The sequence below is a fragment of the Eurytemora carolleeae genome, unplaced genomic scaffold, assembly GCF_000591075.1.
Source record: "Eurytemora carolleeae unplaced genomic scaffold, Eaff_2.0 scaffold1636, whole genome shotgun sequence".
NCBI classification, from domain to species: Eukaryota; Metazoa; Arthropoda; class Copepoda; order Calanoida; family Temoridae; genus Eurytemora; species Eurytemora carolleeae.
Window position 1 is genome coordinate 6531 of NW_019397525.1, and position 22171 is coordinate 28701.

The 22171-nt window shown below is 30.1% G+C and overlaps 1 protein-coding gene across 1 annotated transcript; it reads left to right on the top strand.

Annotated features, from left to right (window-relative positions):
• Positions 1–929: 929 nt before the first annotated feature.
• On the top strand, positions 930–21799 carry LOC111714726 (neuropeptide F receptor; the record flags this gene model as incomplete). The annotated part of the gene is made up of 8 exons (XM_023489888.1): positions 930–1031; positions 3608–3688; positions 6800–6874; positions 12263–12313; positions 13903–13953; positions 19564–19649; positions 20458–20596; positions 21372–21799. Coding segments are annotated over 8 exons (673 nt in total), but the record flags the coding sequence as incomplete, so codon positions are not given.
• Positions 21800–22171: the final 372 nt, after the last annotated feature.

The following is a 22171-nucleotide window of genomic DNA, read 5'->3' on the forward strand; positions in this document are numbered from 1 at the left end:
TGAAATTTTCTGAATTTGTATGGACGCTACGTTTGATCGGTATTTTTCGACGTAAGCCTAAGTACATATAGTGCACTATACAGTACATGGTGTACCGGCTCGGATCATGCACGTTTTAGAGTCAGCTGCCAGACGGTTACCGAACCAAAAACAATCATTTATTCAAGAAATAGTTTTTGAAACGAAACGATTTAGAAAAACGTAGGCTAAGTTTTTCAGCTAAAGCACCAATTGTTTGCGTCAATTGTATATAGTTATAGTTGGCTTAGCCCATAAATTTCACTAGAGGGGAATTGTTCATTTGCCGTACCGTCCCGTTTTGCCTTATATTGGCAGGATATGTGTGTACTGTACAGCAGGCTATAGCAGGTTCAGAATCGGTTCGGTACATGAAATAAAACCGGAACGACTACAAAATCCCTAGAATTACAGTATGCAAGCGAAAATCTATCAACAAATTAAGAATTTACTCTGTACAGGGTTGGGCTTAGATTCAATTATAAAACTATTGCTTACAGTAGCAAAATATCATCTGTTCTGTGCATGGGGTCTGGGATGAGCCTTAATCATTAATACACATTACAAAAAGTCTTAATCTAATTATAAAATAAACAAATTATACAACGATTATATATATGTATTTATTCAGAGTGCAAAAGTGTAAGTTTCTACCTGACAGAACCAAGCAAAAGTTAATTTCAAGTTTGTTCAAAATTCATATTTCTAAACTCATTCCCATACTTCTACAACTTTTTTTAAAATGTTTGTTTTTGTACTACTTTCTGCAAAATGAAAACTTAATTGAAGCTTTGAAAGGGTACAATAATCTGCCTGTATACACCCAACGGGAAAAAAGTATTGACTTCAGTCAAATAAACTTCATTTGAATTCTATTAATAATAATATTTTCATTTGTTCTTTTCTTCCAGATATCAAACCATCATTCACCCCTTCACACCCCGACCCAACGAAAGATCAACAATCTACACTGTTCTAGCTCTTGATCTTTTAGCCATGGTGGTTACAGCACCGTAAGTAAATTTTATCATAACGGAATATTTGATGAATCAAAATTATTCATATCCCTGATGATGACAACATTATCTTCCTGTGAGCATTTTCTAAACTTTGCTGTATTGCATTGATTAAATGGCCAATTTTGTGATTAGCTTATGTCTCCAAACCCCTTGGCACTTTGTATTGGTTGAAAAAATTACATAAAGACAGACAATATAAATCAAGAATGGAATAATACTTTGCAATGTTTACAGATAATTTAATTTAAATCTTCACAGACCCTGACAAATTATTTGATTCAAAGCCAGTGTTCTAAATAGAGATGGATGCGTTCGGCTTTTTTAAATTAGTTTGTTCTTGCTTCATTCACGACCCATTTCATTTTTTTCCGTCCTTCAGTAAAAATATAAATTTTTTTATTTTTTAAATTATTCTTGAATTAAATTGTCTGTTCATTGAGAAAATTTGTTCAGTAAAATTGCTAGTTCAATTGCTACAATTCTAGCTTTTAAAGTTCTTTAATTAATTTGCTACAAAACTAGGTTTTTTAGGTGTGATATTTTTTACTAGAAATGAAGCTTTAATATATCTTATATAATCAGAAAGAATCCAAATTTTAGAGTGATGTAAATATGAATGTTTTAGGCTAAAATGTCCATATGTTGTTACTCTGAAACTTTTCCCAAAAACTGTCTTTGTAAAGACAATAGCAACGCAAAGCTTAAGCAATGCGGAGAGCTTAAAAACTCTGATTTTTCGCTAATATTCCCAGGATATGTTTCTAGAGATTTGATTTGCAATACTGTAACATTCCTTTTTTTCAACACTCTCAAAGATGGACTATTTCTGACTATAGACTTTATAAGTAAAAACTATATTAAATGACTTACTTTTATCTGTCAGAATATATTTCACAAAGGTAGAGAATAGAGTGTACAGTGTGTAGTGCCATTAAAGAGTGATAATACATATAACATACATAGTTTTTATACTAAAAGGGTTGCATTTGCGCACACATATATAAAGAATACAATACTATAGATAACAAAATTCCTTGATATACATGGTTTCATTGGTTGGTACAGAATTGTACGCAAAAAGCTGGTAAAGGATTGGTCTGGCGCGCGGCCTAGTTGACTGAGCTGGGCTTTAGATAGAAAGTAGGTTACAAAGATATAGACGTCTGGGTCTGGAAATATGATGCAATGAATGGTATAAAATAAACTGTATTTTTCGTTGCTATGCTAAGACAGTAATTTAAACATTTAGAGATCAGGATATAAATATCTAAAGGTTTTCTAACATTTATGAGAGGAACATACATTTTAGCTTATCTATATGTGACATTTTTATTTAAAAAATGTCACACAATAAAATCGCCTGTTCTGGGTTGAAAGCTTGAAATTACAATCGTAAAAACTTTTACAATAGATTCAATACAACATAGTTTCTAATTTATGGAAGAATGACCTTAACACTGTTCTTGGCAGAAATTTATGTTCCATTGCAAATGATTGTTCTGTAAAATGTTAGTTAAGAAACAAATGAAATATTTTGATGTCCCTTAGGACCATGCATGTAAAGTTCCGGTTTTACAAGAACTTTTTAATACAAGAACGAATAATTTAAATGTTGAAGGATTCGATGATTACGTAATAACTGAAATGATAAATTATGTTTTGTAATGAGTAATGATCAATGTCGCCTATTTGTGCATAATTTTGCATATTTAAGAGAATTATGTCACCTCATTTAAAAGATTGAATTGCTTTTAGAGATTAGAACATTTCTAATAAAGCTTTCTTTAATACAATAGATTTTATAGTTAACCACTCGCACGTTTTTCTAAGAAATGATGAATAAAATGATCTTTTAAATGGATTTTTCACCTTTTTAAGAATAATTTTTAGGATTGGGAACACATTTCTCTTAAAGCTTAAAGGCGTCTCTTTTACCTTCCTTTGAAGAAAATGCGATGACAATCTTTGATTATTTTGGAACTAAAAAAATTATACTGGTATGTTTTATTCTGGCTTTTTCAAAAAAAAATAATGTTCATTTTCCTAAAAATTCGTTCATTTTCTCCCTGAACGATTCAAAAGTATGTATAGCAAATCGTTCAGTAAAAGTATCGTTTATTTTTTTAGTTCTGTTCGCTAAAATCGTTCGAAAATAACGATTGTTTTCAAAATCTTTTAGAAAATTGGTTCGTTTAAAAAAATATTTTTTCATTTCTTTGAACGATCCAAGTCATCGTTCATTGTTGCTTTTTTTCTGAACAGCACCATAGTTCAAGAAGAATTTAGTTCGTTCACAAAACGATGCCCATCTCACGAACATCTTAAAGCCACAGATGCTGATTTTCTAATTCCTATATCTTTGCAACTATATGGGTAGACCTGTAGTTAAATAAAATATTCTAAGTACGAAATATAAAAGGTTGCAAAGATATAGGGATTAGATAATTTGAGTTTATGTCCAAAACTCTTTTCCTTTGAAAATGAGGGTAGTAGTAAGGAACTTTATAAAAAGTTTCTCTTTAATTTTCCAATTGTTTGACCTAAGAAGGGCGATTTGAATATTTGTTAAGGTTCTCCTACGTAATGGAGGTCGTAGCTGATAAAGATACAGGACTTCAAAACTGTTTGGAAACCTGGGAAAAACCCTCAAGGTGAGCAGAACTATTTTGTAATTAATAAAAAAATTTTCAACATAAATAGGATTGAAAAACATTAAAAAAAGATTAAGTTGAGAACCAGAAAACTCTGGAATGGGAGGTCTACCTACTGACTCAAGTTATGCCTAGGTCACTGAACATGAGACACATGCAATTTGCAAACCCCTTGGCTTAAGTTGTTTAGAAAACTTGTAACCTTTGAATTCTTTGTAAGAACATTAAAGGAATTGAGTCTTTGCCACAAACACGAATTTTCTAATCCCTATATTATTGAAGCCCAATGTCGGAGACCTTAGATATTTCAAACTATTTAGTATTTATTCTGTTAGATTAAATAATCTAAGTTTGAAATATCTAAGACTTACACCATCTGGTTGCAAAAATATAGGAATGGGAAAATTCAAGTTTGTGGCAAAGACTCAATTCCTTTACTCAATTACTACTTAGATCGTCATCCTACATTTTTTACATTTTACATACATTTTTTTATTTCAATCTGATAAGTTAGTTTTTCAATTTCAAATTCAAACAAAGGAAATTTAGAACTGTTGACAAAGTCCTATTCAAACTTAAATCCTTTTAAATCTAAAGGATTTCAGACCACCCAGCCGAGATATGAGAGAAATTTTAAATCAAGAGTTTTGCAAAATATACAAATACGTATATTTAGCAATTGTAACTCTGCATATTCATATCTGTATTTAAGAAATGGAAAACGAATTGTTTATGGTGTCGTTTAAACCATACAACTACATTGAATAAAGCAAAATTAAAGTCATTCAGTTGTTATAAATCTTTTTGTTAGAAATAAAGCTAAACAATTATTCCATAAAATATGAATGTCATGGTGCCGTCAACAGGAAACGATCTAGTCTTTTCAATAAAAGAAAACAAACTTTCGTTGAGTAACTAATCATTACAAATTAACAAACGTTGAATGCATAGTTTTTTAATGAAACGGTACTGTTTTCGCAGCCGATGGGCGATCATAAAATGTACTATCAAGAATTATTTTAATTTTTCTTAGAAATGGCATCTTTAACCGCAGGTTAAATAATCAATATCATTAAAAATAGAACATCGTTAACGATCTACACCATCATTAATGACCTGCAGATAAACAAACTGTAAACAGCATGGAAATAGGAAAACTGCAATAAAATAATTGTTAAAAAAGAAAAACAATTGGAATGAACTATGTATTTAAACAGCTAAGCTAACGAACATAGAAAAAAAAACATTTTTCAAGCAAGAAGTTTTTAATGTCTTAAAAACGACTTACACTCTGTTTTATGGAACATGGTCACAGTGCTTACCAGAAAACTTTAGAATGAATGTTGTCTAGTTAATCTATTTTATTCGGAAATGACATTAACATATTAGTAAACAAAGACTCAAAAAATCTTAATTAAAAGCCTATATACCAGTGTTAATAAATTCTCCTGACCAATCCGATATTGAGAAATCTAAAAACATGACGATTTCAGATTTTTTTTTGGCATTTAATTTTGTAAGTTAATGGTTTACAAAATCATTAAGCAAAGAAAAAAACCGGTTTGGCCTACATGAAACCTGCTGCAGTCTCTGAATGCAAGCAAACGGTCTAAATGAATTCCGTACAGTCGTCTCTGAAGTTTCATCCTTTGTAGGTAACCCTGTAAGTTTAAAAACCTCACAGAGGACCCCGCAGGCTGTGACCCCCCCCCCCCCCTCCCTTCAATCATTGGATATGGTTAAGTAATAGCTTGGATATCCTTAATCTACGTAAATAGATTACAACAGAAAATCTGTCCAGAAATGGGAATAGGCAAATGGGTATATACTCAATCCCATTTGTAATGGAACCCAATATGGAAATGATAACAATTCCCAATAAACAACTAATTAGGACGCAAAATATATACATTTTTCACATTCCTTTCCTCAGAAATAATTCTGAAAATATTACGATGAACCTGTGCTTATTACAAAATTAAATAGTTTGCGCTCTCCAAAATGTCATTAATGTCATATTTTTTGTCACAAACACGGATTTGTCAATCCCTATATCTTTGCAAGCTGATTGTAAAAACATTTGATTTTTTAAACTTAACTTATTTGATGCAACAGAGAATGCATAGTTTTAAATATCTAATGTTTACAACATTGGGTTGCAAAGATATAGGGATTAGTAAATCATAGTGTGTGGCAAAGACTTAATTCCTTTACTTTAATTAGGAGTTAGAGTGTATGCTAACGTACAGCGTCGACTCCAAAATGTTAAGCAAATATTATAAAGGAATTGAGTCTTTGCTACAAATTCAAATATTCGAATCCATATATATTTGCAACCGAGTGGTATGAAGCTTTGATATTTCAAAATATTATTCAATGTGAAAGAATTAATATTTTGAAATAGCTAAGGTCTACGACATTGGGTACCAAAGGTATTGGAATCAGAAAATCAGGGTTTGTTGCAAAGACTCAATTACATTCTGCGACTCCTAGAAAGTAAATATTGCTATTTTTGATAAGTAATTATACAATTAAAATTGTTTATGTAGATAAATAAGTCCGTCAGTCGTACTATTATCTAATTTCACGAATTTTTTAAACTAACAAAAAAGAAACAAATCAATTATAATAAATTAAAAATCGAACGACATTAAATTTTATGAACAATCGAACAAAAGGCTTCATTTCTTATAATTATTAACTGTTCATAGTTTTCTTGATAAACAAATTAATTTCAATTCATGATTGGACACATTTCTATATTTTTTGGCATTTCTAAATATTAAATTGAAAGGGTCTGTCTACTAGCTAATTAAAAGTAAAGAATTATGGTACCCTTTAAAGACATGTCTGGACAGAAATGACACAAAGATATCCTTATTTTTTATTAAAAGATTTATAATTTTAGTTTCTATATAAATATTAAAATTATCTCTTTAAAGGAAAAAATTATCTTTTTAAATAATTAAAACTCCGATAAAGTTTAGGGTATTGCTATGAATTAGACAGGATATGCCTGAAATTAATGGTCAGTTAAAACTTTATGTTAAAAGTTTTTGAAAGCTGATGCAACAATTTCAATTTTGATCTTTATTTTCTTTTCTTTTTCAGAGTAATCTTTGGAACTTTCACAAACGTGTTCCAGTTCTATGTTCCGTTTACCACCATTGTCATCTGCTACGCCAGGTATATTCCAGTTCTATGTTCCGTTCACCACCATTATCATCTGCTATACCAGGTATATTCTAGTTCTATATTCCGTTCATCACCATTATCATCTGCTACACCAGGTATATTCTAGTTCTATGTTCCGTTCACCACCATTATCATCTGCTACACCAGGTATATTCTAGTTCTATATTCCGTTCACCACCATTATCATCTACTACACCAGGTATATTCTAGTCCTATATTCCGTTCAAAACCATTATCATCTGCTACACCAGGTATATTCTAGTTCTATATTCCGTTCACCACCATTATCATCTGCTACACCAGGTATATTCCAGTTCTATATTCCGTTCACCACCATTATCATCTGCTACACCAGGTATATTCCAGTTCTATACTCCGTTCAAAACCATTGTCATCTGCTACACCAGGTATATTCTAGTTCTATATTCCGTTCACCACCATTATCATCTACTACACCAGGTATATTCTAGTTCTATATTCCGTTCAACAGCTTAGCTGGACAAAATAAATCATTAAAGGAACTGTAATGCAAAGATGGAAATGCCCGATTGTCAAAGCGCGGTAGAGTTTTTCTTTTTATATTTTCTTTGAAAAAGACGGCCTGGCCCATTTCTTGCTTATTATGGAGAACTACCGAAATCAAACACTTTTTAAAGCAGGAACATTTTGTTATCTTCAATATATTTGATCAGATTAAGGTTTCAAGGGTACCGTTGTAAATTGAACATCTTGGGGCCACTTGATAATACCCTGTCAATATCTTTAATTGGGCCTAAAATGGAAAATACTAAAGAAGTGAACTAAAGTTTTAGGATGACTGTAACCAAACTTGCAGTGTTTAATATACTTAGTTTTGTCTCACAGAAAATGAAGCACATTTTTGTGTTAAATAAATATTCATAGTGGAGGTGTTTCTCTTTGTATTATTTGTTGTGATTTATTTTAAAGAAAAATGTTTAGGAGACTAAAGGCTCTAATCTTTCAGATAATTCTAAAAGTTCTTAAAAATGATTAAATTTTAGAAATTTATCTTAGCCCTGTTTTCCTTTTTCGTGCCTTAAAAAATACAATAGAAAATTTTTTTTATTTTCTTTTAAAATTTTGTTTTATTTGAAAGCATATCTAATATTGGCTTTCATCTACAATGAAAAGGTTGTTTTAACTGCAGAGAAAAAATATCTTATTGTTTTCACTTAAAACAAGAAGGAAAAGAATAGATTTTTCAATTAAAATAAAAACTCAATTTTTTTGTTCGTTGCAAAGAAATTGAGTCTTTGCAACATTCTCCCATATTAATTCCTATATCTTTGCAACCCAATGTCGTAGAACTAAGATATTTCAAACTATGAATTAATTCTGATAGATCAAATAATCTAAGTTTGAAATATCTAAGGTGTTCACGGTTAGGCTTCAAAGATGTTGGGGTTAGACAAATTGAGTGAGATGTAAAAACTTAAATCCTTTAACCAAAAGAAGTAAAATTGTTAGAAATTGAGAAAAATTGCAATATAAGTTTGCTTGCATTGCAAACTCTATTTTCTTATCTTTAATTTTTTATCATCAATCTTAATTATTTTTCGTTTTATTCTCTTATCTTAATTGTAATTTAGAGAAAGTTATTCTAATTAAAGTAATTCTATCCTAAGTTTTATCTTTTGTAATTAGAGATATATCCTGATTTGAATCCTGATTTGAGATTTGAGACCCTTCAAGTTTAGGTTTTGAAAAAGAAATTTCCTCTAGATATTAAATATTTTAGGATAAATCATAATATTTAATGATGATGTTTTAAGATTAGGATAATATTAAATATTCTAGAACAAAATTTGTTAAAATAACATTATATAATTTAGTATAATCTATCTATAATTTGCTTGTCTGGGTGTCATTCAATAAACGTCAAAACGACTGAACCGATCGGGCTCATATTTTTTGTGGGACTTCAGATGTCCCCAGAAAAGGTTTATAGATGAACAAAATAATTTTTGAAAATCCGCGATTTTCTTTTTAATCCTAAAACATTTTGTTTTTATTTTACAATGTATACAAAGAGAAAATTGAATAATTGAGAAATACAATTGAAATAGAATATGGTCGCGAAGCGACTCAAAAGCCCAGTATATTAAATATTTTCGGATATTATCAAATATTTTAGGACAATATTATACATATTTATATTTTATGAAAATAGTAAGTAATTCTTGTATCTTAGGACCATGTTTGACATTTTGGATATCTTAAAAGATCTTAAGATAATATTAAATATGTAGGCTAAAGGAAGTGAGTTTTTGTCACAAACTCAAATTTTCTAATCCTTATTTCTTTGCAACCTGTTGGTGTAAACCTTTGATATTTCAAACTTAGACTAACTTATCTAACATAATTTATAGTTTGAAATATCATAGGTCTACGATACTTGGTTGCAAAGATATAGGAATTTAAAAATTGAGTTTGTGACAGAAACTCAATTCCTTTGAAAATATTTAAGAACAAATGTTATTTTAAAATGTCAAAAAGGATAATATTCAAAAATTACGACCGTGAACGACACCCTTCGCTAATGATCGTTGACAAGGTCGAAAAATCCTTTGAACAAAAATCCCGGAGGTCAGTAAACATCCAGGAATTATTTCTCTCGATAAAATAAAAAAAAAACATTTCAGATAACATTGATAAACTTATCTTTCTGAAAAAAATTGGAATTAATTGTCATAAAACTCAGATTCATTTGCAAAATGTTTTTCAAATTTTTTTAAACTAACTTAAACAGCTAGAGTGGTTAATCGTTTTAAACACCATTAACAACCCTAGTTTTAAGGTGATTCAGTTACTTTATCGCCTCACAACAGGGCAAAAAAGTAACTTTTTCACACCTATAACAATGAAATAAAAAAATATAATATTTTAGGATAATGGTCAGGCTGCAGGAAAGGAGAAAAAATGGCATCCCAGGCTCTAGGTAAATTAATTTACATCAAGATAAAGAATGATAATAATAATAATAATTGTATTAACATTTGAAAAATTTACAAAAATGTAAATCCTTTAAAAATTTATTTACATAATCCAAATAATCAACAAATAAATTTATAAATTTGCTATTAAAAAAAGTTTGAAAAGATTTTACTCCTTTAACGGAAACATACTCAGTATCCATAATATGTAATAATATCCAATCACCCAACTCGTTTAAGTTGGGTATAAGAGTTGATATCAGGGTTTTTTTTAAATTATTCAAAATTAAAAATAACTGGTTTGAGGCTGTTCAAATATGATGATATTTCTAGCTCATATAGAAATAGAAGTTATGATTGAAAATATGACGGATATTAGTCGAATATAACTTAAGGTTGATAAGTATTTGCTGAAGAAAATTAATGTTTTATTTTCCACAATTTCTTTCTATATTTTTCAATACAATGCATGTATAGAATATTTGATATGAAACATAATGCATCTGATGGATGAACAAACTTTTACCTTTTATAACAACTCAAAGAAAATAGGAATATAAAACCTTCTTTGCTTTTATCATAATTTTACAATATACAGTACACTTTTCTCGTAAATGACTACGGATAAAGTAACATTCATTTTCATTAGTGATTCAACATTTTTGTCAAAAATGTTAATCATTTTATTGCTAAAGTGCGGGCATAAACCATATCAAAGAAATTTTGTTCAGGAATAATACTTATAATTACAAAAATAATTTCCTGTGGCGTATAATTAGGGAAAGGCACGTTAAATTTTTTTCTAGGTGTTTTGTTATCTAATAGTTTCAACAGTTAAAAAACAAATTCTGGTAGCTCTTTAGTTTTAAAGATAACAGCTTTCTTTTGAGTTACCGTTAATTACCAATCTCTATTTAATTAACTACAATAACAGAAGATATTCCGCCGTTAACGGTTGTCTTCTGCAATTAAAGGCGTTAACGGTTTGCCAAGACTCCAAAATTTCCATAAAAAATCGTTAACGGTTTATCAAATTGTATTTACGGCACAAGCCGTCACTAAATTGCAAAAAATTCTTTAAAAGTTTTATTATATAAGGGGGAAAGACGACATTTAAAAACATTAAAATACAGAGAGATTTTACTGTTGTTGAAAATTTCATGCAATCATAGCAAAAAAAAGGACGTAAGTTGTCTTTATTTTAAAACTCATTCGTTCATCCTTGGCTAATCAGATTCGTTAATGATTCAACATTTACGGACTTTTCCGTTAATTTTCGAAATCCCCTGTTTCGTTACCGGAACTTTACACAGCCCTAGGCTTGATATGCTTTCATTTTTCATGTTATCATGTCATGAAAGTGAGCACAAAGCATCACTCCCACCCAGTGCCCCGTCAGGACAAATGGAGGAAAATGTACGCTAGATTGTGAGGAAAATATTTCATAACCTTTCGTTTTTATAAATAAAGATTAGAAATACCGTTAGATCTCTTTTATTTTATCATATTGACTTTTAAAGTCAACAAATCTATGTATAATTTACTTGTCTGGGTGTCATTCAATAAACGTCAAAACGACTGAACCGATCGGGCCCATATTTTTTGTGGGACATCAGATGTCCCCAGAAAAGGTTTATAGATGAACAAAATAATTTTAAAAAATCCGCGATTTTGTTTTTATCCTAAAACATTTTGTTTTTATTTTACAATGTATACAAAGAGAAAATGTTCACAATTGAAATAGAATGTGGTCGCGAAGCGCCTCAAAAGCCCAGTATATTAAATATTTTCGGATAATATTAAATATTTTAGGATATTATCAAATATTTTAGGATATTATTACATATTTATATTTTATGAAAATTGTAAAAATTATAGAATAATATTTTTGTATCTTAGGACAATGTTTGACATTTTAGGATATCTTAAAAGATCTTAAGATAATATTAAATATGTAGGCTAAATTTGAAAATATTTAAGATCAAATGTTATGTTAAAATGTTAAAAAGGATAATATTCAAAAATAACGACCGTTAACGACACCCTTCTCTAATGATCATTGACAAGGTTATTAAGACAAAATACATTTTTTGGTCGGAAAATCCTTTGATCAAAAATCCCTAAGGTCAGTAAACATCCAGGAATTATTTCTCTCAATAAAATAAAAAAAAACATTTCAGATAACATTCAGAAACTTATCTTTCTGAAAAAAATTGGAATTAATTGTCATAAAACTCAGATTCATTAGCAAACATTTTTTCAAATTTTTTTAAACTAACTTAAAGAGCTAGAGTGGTTAATCGTTTTAAACACCATTAACAACCCTAGTTATAAGGTGATTCAGTTACTTTATCGCCTCACAACAGGGCAAAAAAGTAACTTTCTCACACCTATAACAATGAAATAAAAAAATATAATATTTTAGGATAATGGTCAGGCTGCAGGAAAGGAGAAAAAATGGCATCCCAGGCTCTAGGTAAATTAATTTACATCAAGATACAGAATGATAATAATAATAATAATTGTATTAACATTTGAAAAATTTACAAAAATGTAAATCCTTTAAAAATTTATTTACATAATCCAAATAATCAACAAATAAATTTATAAATTTGCTATTAAAAAAAGTTTGAAAAGATTTTACTCCTTTAACGGAAACATACTCAGTATCCATAATATGTAATAATATCCAATCACCCAACTCGTTTAAGTCTGGTATAAGAGTTGATATCAGGGTTTTTTGTTTAAATTATTCAAAATTAAAAATAACTGGTCTGAGGCTGTTCAAATATGATGATATTTCTAGCTCATATAGAAATAGAAGTTATGATTGAAAATATGACGGATATTAGTCGAATATAACTTAAGGTTGATAAGTATTTGCTGAAGAAAATTAATGTTTTATTTTCCACAATTTCTTTCTATATTTTTCAATACAATGCATGTATAGAATATTTGATATGAAACATAATGCATCTGATGGATGAACAAACTTTTACCTTTTATAACAACTCAAAGAAAATAGGAATATAAAAACTTCTATGCTTTTATGATAATTATACAATATACAGTACGCTTCTCTTGTAAATGGAATTAAAAACTACGCAAGTTTTCTGATAAAACCATATATGGAAAGCTAATAACAATATAAAGTATAGTTAAGAATAAATTGTAAATTGCTTTAAAAGAAACTTTTGTTTCAGCATACAAAATTCAGCATCAATTTATTATCATTATTTTTGAATAGTTTTCTGTTTATATTTACGTTGATTAAGAATATTATTTGAAAACTAGTTAAAAGTATAAACAATAAATGTATACATTAAATATGAAAAAATAAAAATCATTAGATAAAATAAAAAGAGGAGTAAAAGCTCACAAAAAACATAAATCACTATTCAATTCATCTACACATAAAAGGGTCAGTCCTGAATCTAAAATTCATATGAAATCAATACTTTTGAAATATTTCATACACAGATTAGATTTATCTATGCTCAAAATATTCATTTGAAAAGGAATATAAATGGTGTTTCGAGATTTATAAAAATGTCACATACCTATCTTTATGTGTACTTTGCTTGTCTGTTGATATGTTTGTATCCAATAAACGTCAAAACAATCGGGCCCAAATTTTGAGTAGGGGTGGTTTATGAATTTGATTAAAATTTCAAAAATTAGTCTCCAACAAAATTTTATTTCCAGTAAAGGAATTGAGTCTTTGCCACAAACTCTAATTTCCTAATCACTATATCTTTGGAACAAAATGTTGCAGACCTTAGATATTTCAAACCATGAATTCTGTTAGATCAAATAATCTGAGTTTGAAATATCAAAGGTTTACAACATCGTGTTCTAAGATATTGAGGTTTAAATATTTTATTTTGCTCCAAAGACTCAATTCCTTTGGAAAATCCATGATTTTTTTTAGAAAATCCGCAAACTTTTTTGTTTTGTTTTGTTTTACAACGTATACAAAGAGAAACTGTTTTTCAATTGAGATAGAAGATGGACGCGAAGCGCCCTGCAAACCTAATAAAACAAATTTATTAATTAAACTTTTAGATCTGCTAAGAAAAGACAGGAAGAAGAGGAACGGGCTAAACGGACCAACAGGTAAATATTTTACAAAGGAAACATCAAGCTTCAAAGTTTCAGAAAACTTAAATTAGCAAAACTTCAACCCTGTCACATTTTATTTCTAAGAGAATATTTGATTCTATGACTAAGTTTTGTTCAAAAAGTTAAGAAAACAATTCAAATATTGTAATTTATTAAAGCTGAAATGCAATCCAATTAAAGTGTGCCATTTAATATTTGTTTTCTCACGGACTAAACTCTGAACCAGCCCCTTTTTTNGGGTTAAAAAGTAAAAAGTTTAGCTTTAGAAATTCTTTACTATCTCTTAATCAATATATAAATATTTACGCTGTAACAAGCCCAATGGCTGGACCAAACTTTTTTGAAGGAACCCATGGACTAAAAACCTGGGCAGATATTGGTACTTCATCTTCATATACCAGCTAAATTATTGCAAACTTTATTATACAAGAAGTAAAAAGTTATTTGCAAGTTAATCAACTTTAAAGGGAGTGTTCGCGAAAAAAGAAAGGGGGGTAAAGGCTGATATCGTATTAAATTCGATCTTTTGATAGCAACGTATTTCGATAGTAACTAGTTTTGGATAGCAAATAAGCATTGTTAGTAGTTGAGACTAGATAGCAAAAGTTTTGATAGCAAGTGAGGCCTGATTGCAAATTGAACTGATAGCAACTGAGGCTGGATAGCAAGTGTGGCGAGAAAAAGTGAGGCCTCAAGATAGCACGTGAATTGATACCAAATGAGGGAACAGCAAGTGAGTGGATAGCAAATGATCGTGCTCCTAAATCTATATACTACTCATTCAGATACAATGAATCCCAGATGTATGAATACATAGCAAGAGTTTTTTTTTGATGTTGTATTACATATTTAAGATCAAATGCCGCGGAAAAATGAGTTTAATATTAATATATGAATTGCATATTTCAGGGCTATTAATTTACCTTGAATTAAAAATAAAAAGAAGTTTCTTTAGGATTATTAAATAACGCATGACGGTCTCGCGGGCAGCCGTAGTAAATTTGAATTTCCGAGCAGGGTCAACCTTTCCGGTCCCAGTTTGTACTGTATCGCCCAGACATCGGGTAAATAAAGCAAACACTCAATAGGACTAGCCGGTGCAACAAGGTTGACGTGGTCAGACTTTAGGCGGAATTTACTTTTACTGAAGGGTCAGGGGTGCGTGGTCTATCTATTCATATATCTGGGATTCACTTCACTGTATCATAACCTACAATTTTCTAATTCAATTCAATGTATTCGTATAAAGTTGATATTTTCATAATATTTTTTATTTTTGTGATCCAACAGTTTTTTTTCAAATATTTATTACAGTTTCGAGAATTGTGATATTGAAGACGATATTTTCATATTTTCCAGTAATGTTCGAAAATCCAGAATCAGAAAACAAGTTGTAAATTAAGCGAACTGCAAAATATCAATTAAAAAACGAAATAAAAAATATTCTGAAATATCAGCTGAATACGAATGTAACGAATAGCATTCGGCAATTGTAGGTTGTGATGCGATGAAAGAGCAGTTTTAAATGTAATTGAATTATTTACGATCTCAGCGAAATATTTGTATGTGTCCTTCGATCTTTGGCCGCAAATTAGCTCCTGAGGCTGTGGTTTCTTTTCCCCATTGAAGAGGTACAGCTGGTTGAGGTGTCTGGTTTGGTTGAAGGATAGGGGTTGGTTGAAGGATCTGGTTCGGTTGAAGGATCTCATTTGGTTGAAAGATTGGGTTCAGTTAAAGGATCTAGCTTGGTTGAAGGATCTGGTTGGGTTGGAGGATCAGGTGCAGTTGAAGGGTCAGGTTTGGTAGAAGAATCTGGTTTGTTTGAAGGATTTGTTTTGGTTGACAAATCTGGCTAGATTGAAGAATCTGGATCAGTTACAGGATCTGTTTCTGTTGAAAAATCAGGTTTTGTTGAAGGGTCTGGTTTGCAAACATTACATATAAACGAATGTGTCTGAAACATGCAATAAGATGAAGGTATGGTAAAAAAATGTCAATGTATAAATATTATTGAATTTTAAATACTTACTATTTTGTCATGTCAGAGTGATAAGGAGTGATAAAGGATTGGAAGGTTTGATGCAATAATAGTTTAAAACGTTTGTAAATACTATGTAATGCAAAGTTATTTTAATTTTTTTTCCCTAGTGAAACATTTCACTGTTTCAATTTTCCTTTGTCAAAGTAGGGATGAAGAGTCGGAGAAATTGGTTGGTTTGGATTTAGTGATGGTAAAGACAACATTACTTGGCCGGGGGTATGGAGATATACAATATATTTGAATTTAAAATTAAATTGTTAGGCTTAAATAATTACGTTCTAATTAAATTCAGCTTTTGAAAATTATTAGCTAATCATTGGATTGGAAACCCAAGTTAAAACTCAAAGATTTTCTTACGTTTCTTGTTAAAAATGCACAAATTTCGAAATAATTTCGCATTTAATGAAGAAATTTGAAAGTTGTCAATATGTAAATCTTTTTAGAAATACAGTTTTAGAAATTACACCCATGGAATAAGTTGTATTGAAAAGAAAGTTCTATAATCTGCCGATTTATTTCTTTCCCCTGTGAAATGGATTTAAAATCGGAATCCAATGTTTCTTCCTGTTTCTTGTTTCTCTCAACTCTGGGCCATAAACCAGGATAGAATATAGAAATTTTTGTTTTAAACAAATATCAAAGAGTGCTGTGTGACACATATGTTTCTACATGCATTTTTCAAGGGCTTTTTAAAATTATAGTTTTTAGATCTGTAGGTTTAGTTATGGGCTATTTTATTGGCTATTTTAGATGTTTTTCTCACAGAGCAAATTTTTTTTCTGCCCTGTACCCTACCCTATAAATTAAAAAAAATATTTTTTTCACAAAAAATCCTTTAATTTACTTTTCATTAAAAGTCTCAAAATTTCCCCTCTAAATGGATTTAAAATTGGAATCCAATATTTCTTCCTGTATCTTGTTTCCTGGGCCATAAACCAGTATAGAATATAGAACATATTTTAAATTATTAAATATGATTTATTAAAATATGAAATCTCTCAGCTGTGCAATCTACTGACATACAGTACGAATACATCGGAAGAATTTATCAAATGTCATCTTGACAATTTTTCAACGAGTTTTATACTATATTTCGTATATTTCAGTATTTGCGAAAATAAATAAATGGCCATAAATATATGCGGGAACATTTTTAAAGAGTTCCATATAATTATTTAATTAAAAAACTAAATATCTGCAACATTCCATTATCAGAAAGTGAAGAATACGACATTTGATGAATTCTTTCGATGTATTCGTTATTAAGGGTTTCACTGTAATAACTTTCCTTGCATTACATTCTTGGTTACAGTAGGGTTGGTGTACTTAATGTACGGTAAGGCCATGAGAGAATTTTGCACTCAGAATACACCATTTTCGGTGGCTGTACAATTGTATATTGGTTGTTTGTAAACGAACGCAACCGACACTGGACTTTAATCGAAATATGAAATTGAACCCAGTAATTCAAGATAGGGATACACGGACAAACAAACAGACAGACAAGTGAAATTAATGTAAATTGATCTGAGAAAGTCCCGGAAAAAAAAAGTTTCTGAAAAAACCTGGAAATAAAAACTTTGGAAAAAAAGTCCGAATTTTCTCAAGTCCTTGGAAAAAATGTCATTGGAAATAAAGTCCTGTGTTTTGGATTCCTGAGACTTTTTTTTCCGAAAATAGTATGGGGGCTGCCAATAAAGTCTCAGGAAATAAGATCTCAGGAAAAAAGTCTCGAAGAAAATAAATCCGAGGAAAAGAAAAACCTTGAATAAAAGTCCTAAGTCTCGGGAAATTTGAACTCATACATCATATACAGGGCTAGTTTTATATTATATTTTTAAGTAATATGAAAAAGAAAATGCTAACTATACCCGTGATAAATATATTTTATATTTCTTTTTTGAAAATTATTTACCCTTGCCAACATACCGTCTGAGAGGTTTTCATAAAAAGGACTTTTTCCATATTGAATATATAGCCAGGGGTGTTTAAATATCAAAGCCTACGATTATTAATAGGATGTTAACAACCAGGACTTTTTTCCATTGTGAATCATGCATTTTCGCTTGTTAGAGGACTTTTTTTCCGAGGACTTTTTTGTATAAAATCATACTGGAGCCAGAAAAAAGTCCTAGAAAATAAAGTCTCGAATTGTTAGGACTTTATTTCCGGCGACTTTTTAATAAAAGGACTTTTTTCGACAGGACTTTTTTAGTATGAAATTTTAGGATTTTTTTCCGGAAACTTTTTTGTATAAAATCATACTGGAGCCAGAAAAAAGTCCTAGAAAATAAAGTCTCGAATTGTTAGGACTTTATTTCCGGCGACTTTTTAATAAAAGGACTTTTTTAGTATGAAATTTTAGGATTTTTTTCCGGAAACTTTTTTGCCAAGGACTTTTTTGGAGGTTACCCCCCCCCGTCCCTCTAACTACCCTTTTTAAGAAAAATGAATCATTTTGAAAAATTTAATAACGCTTAAAGAAATTTTTTTTGCAGGAAATGCTAGATTTTTCGAGTAGTATTTCCGTATTTTGGCCTTAAAGATTGGAGATAATCTAATATAATATGTGACGCTCTGTTAAATACTGTTAAATACTGTTAAATACTGTCTAAAAAGTGTTAATACTTCTGAGCTGAAAACTTTAGAATGGTGGATATCGAGACTAAGGCTTGATCCTCTCTTTTTCTTAATATCGAGACTAACCTAATCTTGAACTAGTATCCTGAAAAGTGTATAAAATATGACGCTGATAAATTTGAAATTTTGCGCGCCATTTAAGATTAATATACAGAAACGGAAGAACTCTCAAATTTTAAAAACCGGTTTTGGATTTTTCTTTACTATATCCGAGGAAGACGGTTTAAGAAGAAAATCAAAAGTGTGTCCATTGGATACTAATCAAGATAATGGATATCTCGTTCTAAAGTTTTCAGCTCTGTACCCCTAAACAAATGTTGTATTAGTTTTTAATCTCATAGATTTCCATATAACGCTTCAAAGGAAAGGGAGAAAGCTATAAACAATAATTTATTTATTTATCTCTTTCTCTGTAGATCTAGAAAATAACAGTCTCAGCAAAATGGCCTTAACGATAAATCTTTCAATTCCCAAAATCCTTTCTTTTGGTTAAAATGTCTCTGTTTTATTCTAGATAGATTTGCAACTTTCTAACACAAAACATAAAGCTTTGTATTTGTAATGAGAATTTCAATGCTTTGCATCTGACATTACGCTACAGATCTAAACCTTTATATTTCAAACTTAAAATATTTGATCTAACAGTATTCATAGTTTGAAATAAACAGAGTTCTACAGTATTAGGTTACAAAAATATAAGAATCAGAAAATTCCTTTGATTGCACACGAGCTTANAACAATTGAGAAGGAAATATCAATATATTTCATATAAGAATAAACCTAGTTATATACCTAGTTATTTGTACCAGCGCTCAGCACTTAGCATGTAAACTTCTGACTGAATCATACTAAATTTTGCTTTATTACACTTTGGTTGCCACCATGAATTATTCCCTAAGTATGCGAATGTTTATTTTTTTTAGAATGCTGATTGCAATGGTAATCATCTTTGGTACATCCTGGTTTCCAATCAACCTTATCAACCTTGTAGGAGATCTGGTGAACCTTGGTAGGATTATTTTTATAAATTTTAGGATATATGAAGAAATTTTTTTCCTTAGAACGTAATTCTAAGTGACCTTCCATGAAAAGATGGCAATTTTGTATTGACAGTATACAGTAGCCTTGAAATATGTATCAGATCAATAATGTGGGAAAGATCGTCACAAATGAAGAGAACCCTATTTATTTTAAGATTATAAACATTGATATTTAATATATACTTGGGAAAACAAAGCTTCTATGGTACCGTTGTAAATCAGGCATTGCCATCTTTGCATAAAGGGTCACTTGACAATACGCTAACCGTCCCTTTCAGATAATTGTTTAATATTGCATTTTTATTTACATTGCTTTAACGACTTATAACTGTTTATTTTTCATTAACACTCTTACTTTAATACATTTTGCAAAAGAAAGTTAAAATGGTTTGATAGACTCGTTTTAAAACTAAACAATCCATGTAAAATTTTGTATATTAAGTATTAAACACATCTAATTTAATGAAAAACCGACTCAAATCCTCCTGAATCTTTATCTTTAAATTGGTGTTGTATCTTAGACTGATCTCAATAAGAGTGAACAGTCCCTTAGATACAACGGGATGAGATTCAGTACAGCCCGAACCTTAGAAGAGAAGACAATGTATCATTATCTATAAAATAAATGGGTTTGATTCATTGCTCTGAGATGATTGAAGGTGAAAATACAACATTGGTGATTCAAGATTTGAACTGGTAATAGTCGGCAGTTTAGTAACCTGGCTCAAATTCATTAATTTTGGTCCCCTGTTGATGATTGATGATTTTTAATTGCAGAGTGCTGGGAATACTACTACTTTACCTTCTTCATTTGTCATGTTGGAGCCATGTCCTCCACCTGCTACAACCCAATCCTCTACGGTTGGTTAAACAGTTCCTTCAGAACTGAATTCTCAAGGATCCTACCCTGCCTCAAGTATGTAATATTTCATAATCTCATAAAAACATTATTGTTATAAACCAGGTTTTTATTTTCTCTTTTAAATTATCAAACCATAACAACTAATTTTCGTGAATTCATCGTTTTTTTGTGGATTTAAAAAAATTTTTTTTTTTTAAATACTTCCCTGGGGTCATGTCAGGTCCCACAAAAAATTGACCCGATTGGTTCAGTTGTTTTGACGTTTATTGGATACAAAGAAACAAACTAAAAACTTGGATAAGCAAATATTACATGGTGCCTTAATAAACAATGACTTCTATGTCGTCTTTTTTCCAAGCGGGATTATTTCGTGGATATAATTTTGTAATTTCGCATTTAAAACATTCAAAACACCGAAAACTACTAGTCTCGGGATTTCCAAAATGTGGTCTACCGTTTTTTTACCTTTAAAATTGAAGGAAGTATTAAGAAATTTGTTCATTAAAATCAACAAAACGTTAAATCTTTTTTTAATGCACTTTATGTCATTTATCAATTATCGGAAATCAAAGACGATATTTAAGTCGTCTCTCAGTTCCAATGATTATAGGGACACCCTGTATATAAGAAGAAACTAAAACTGTACTTTACACTGGACAATTTTTGTTAGATTTCTCCTTATTCTAAATTAAAAACAGAATTGATTGTAAAATAAAATCATTATTATGATTTTATAAAAAATAAAAATATGTTATAATGAACCCCCGGCAACACCTTTCAACTAATCTTAATATAAAATAAACAAGAATAAAAACAATTATTTCTTCAGGAGTGATACTCCAGTGGAACAAATCGAGATGAAAGGTAAACCCCATGGGACAGAGATGAAAACTATATCTCCCCCTGAAGCTGTCTAGATACCTGAAACCTCTTCAATTCAATTCCATACTCATCCAATACAAAAAAAAATGATGAGTTAGCTAAAGAAAGCTGAAAAACTTTAATGCTTACGTATTTACCACAAGCTGACACTAACTCCAAACTTGTGGATTAGACGATCATAGACCAATAAAGAAAAAGAGATCGTCCATGGGTTCTTTAAGAGTTGAAATTATCTGTGGTAGAAGGTAAATTGTTCAAATCAAGGAGAAACACTTGGTGTCACATTTGTGCACACATTAGAAGATTTCAGTTTTAGGATATTTTCCTCTGAAAGTACAATAGTCAATAGAGCAAAATATATTATCCATATCATTATTTATGCATAGTTATGATGGGATTTACAGGGTTATTCACAAAGGATAAGACTTCAGAGACGATAGTACGGTATTCTCTTTCCTCATATTCATGGTTTTCTGAAACTTCAAACTTATTCAGCGCTTTTTCAAATTATTGAACATGCCATAAAATGACTATAGTTTAGAAAGAAGACTTGTTTTAACCTTGCAATTGTCATATTTAACGAGTTTCACGTCGTCTTTACAGTCTCATCCTTTGTGGGTAACCCTGCAGTCCATTGACTACAAGAAAAGCACAGCTGTTTTTTGTATATAGTTGAAGTGAGCTTTATAAAATAAGTTCAATGAAACAAAATTTATATTGTTCCTGCATGAATTTGTCAGGGAAAAA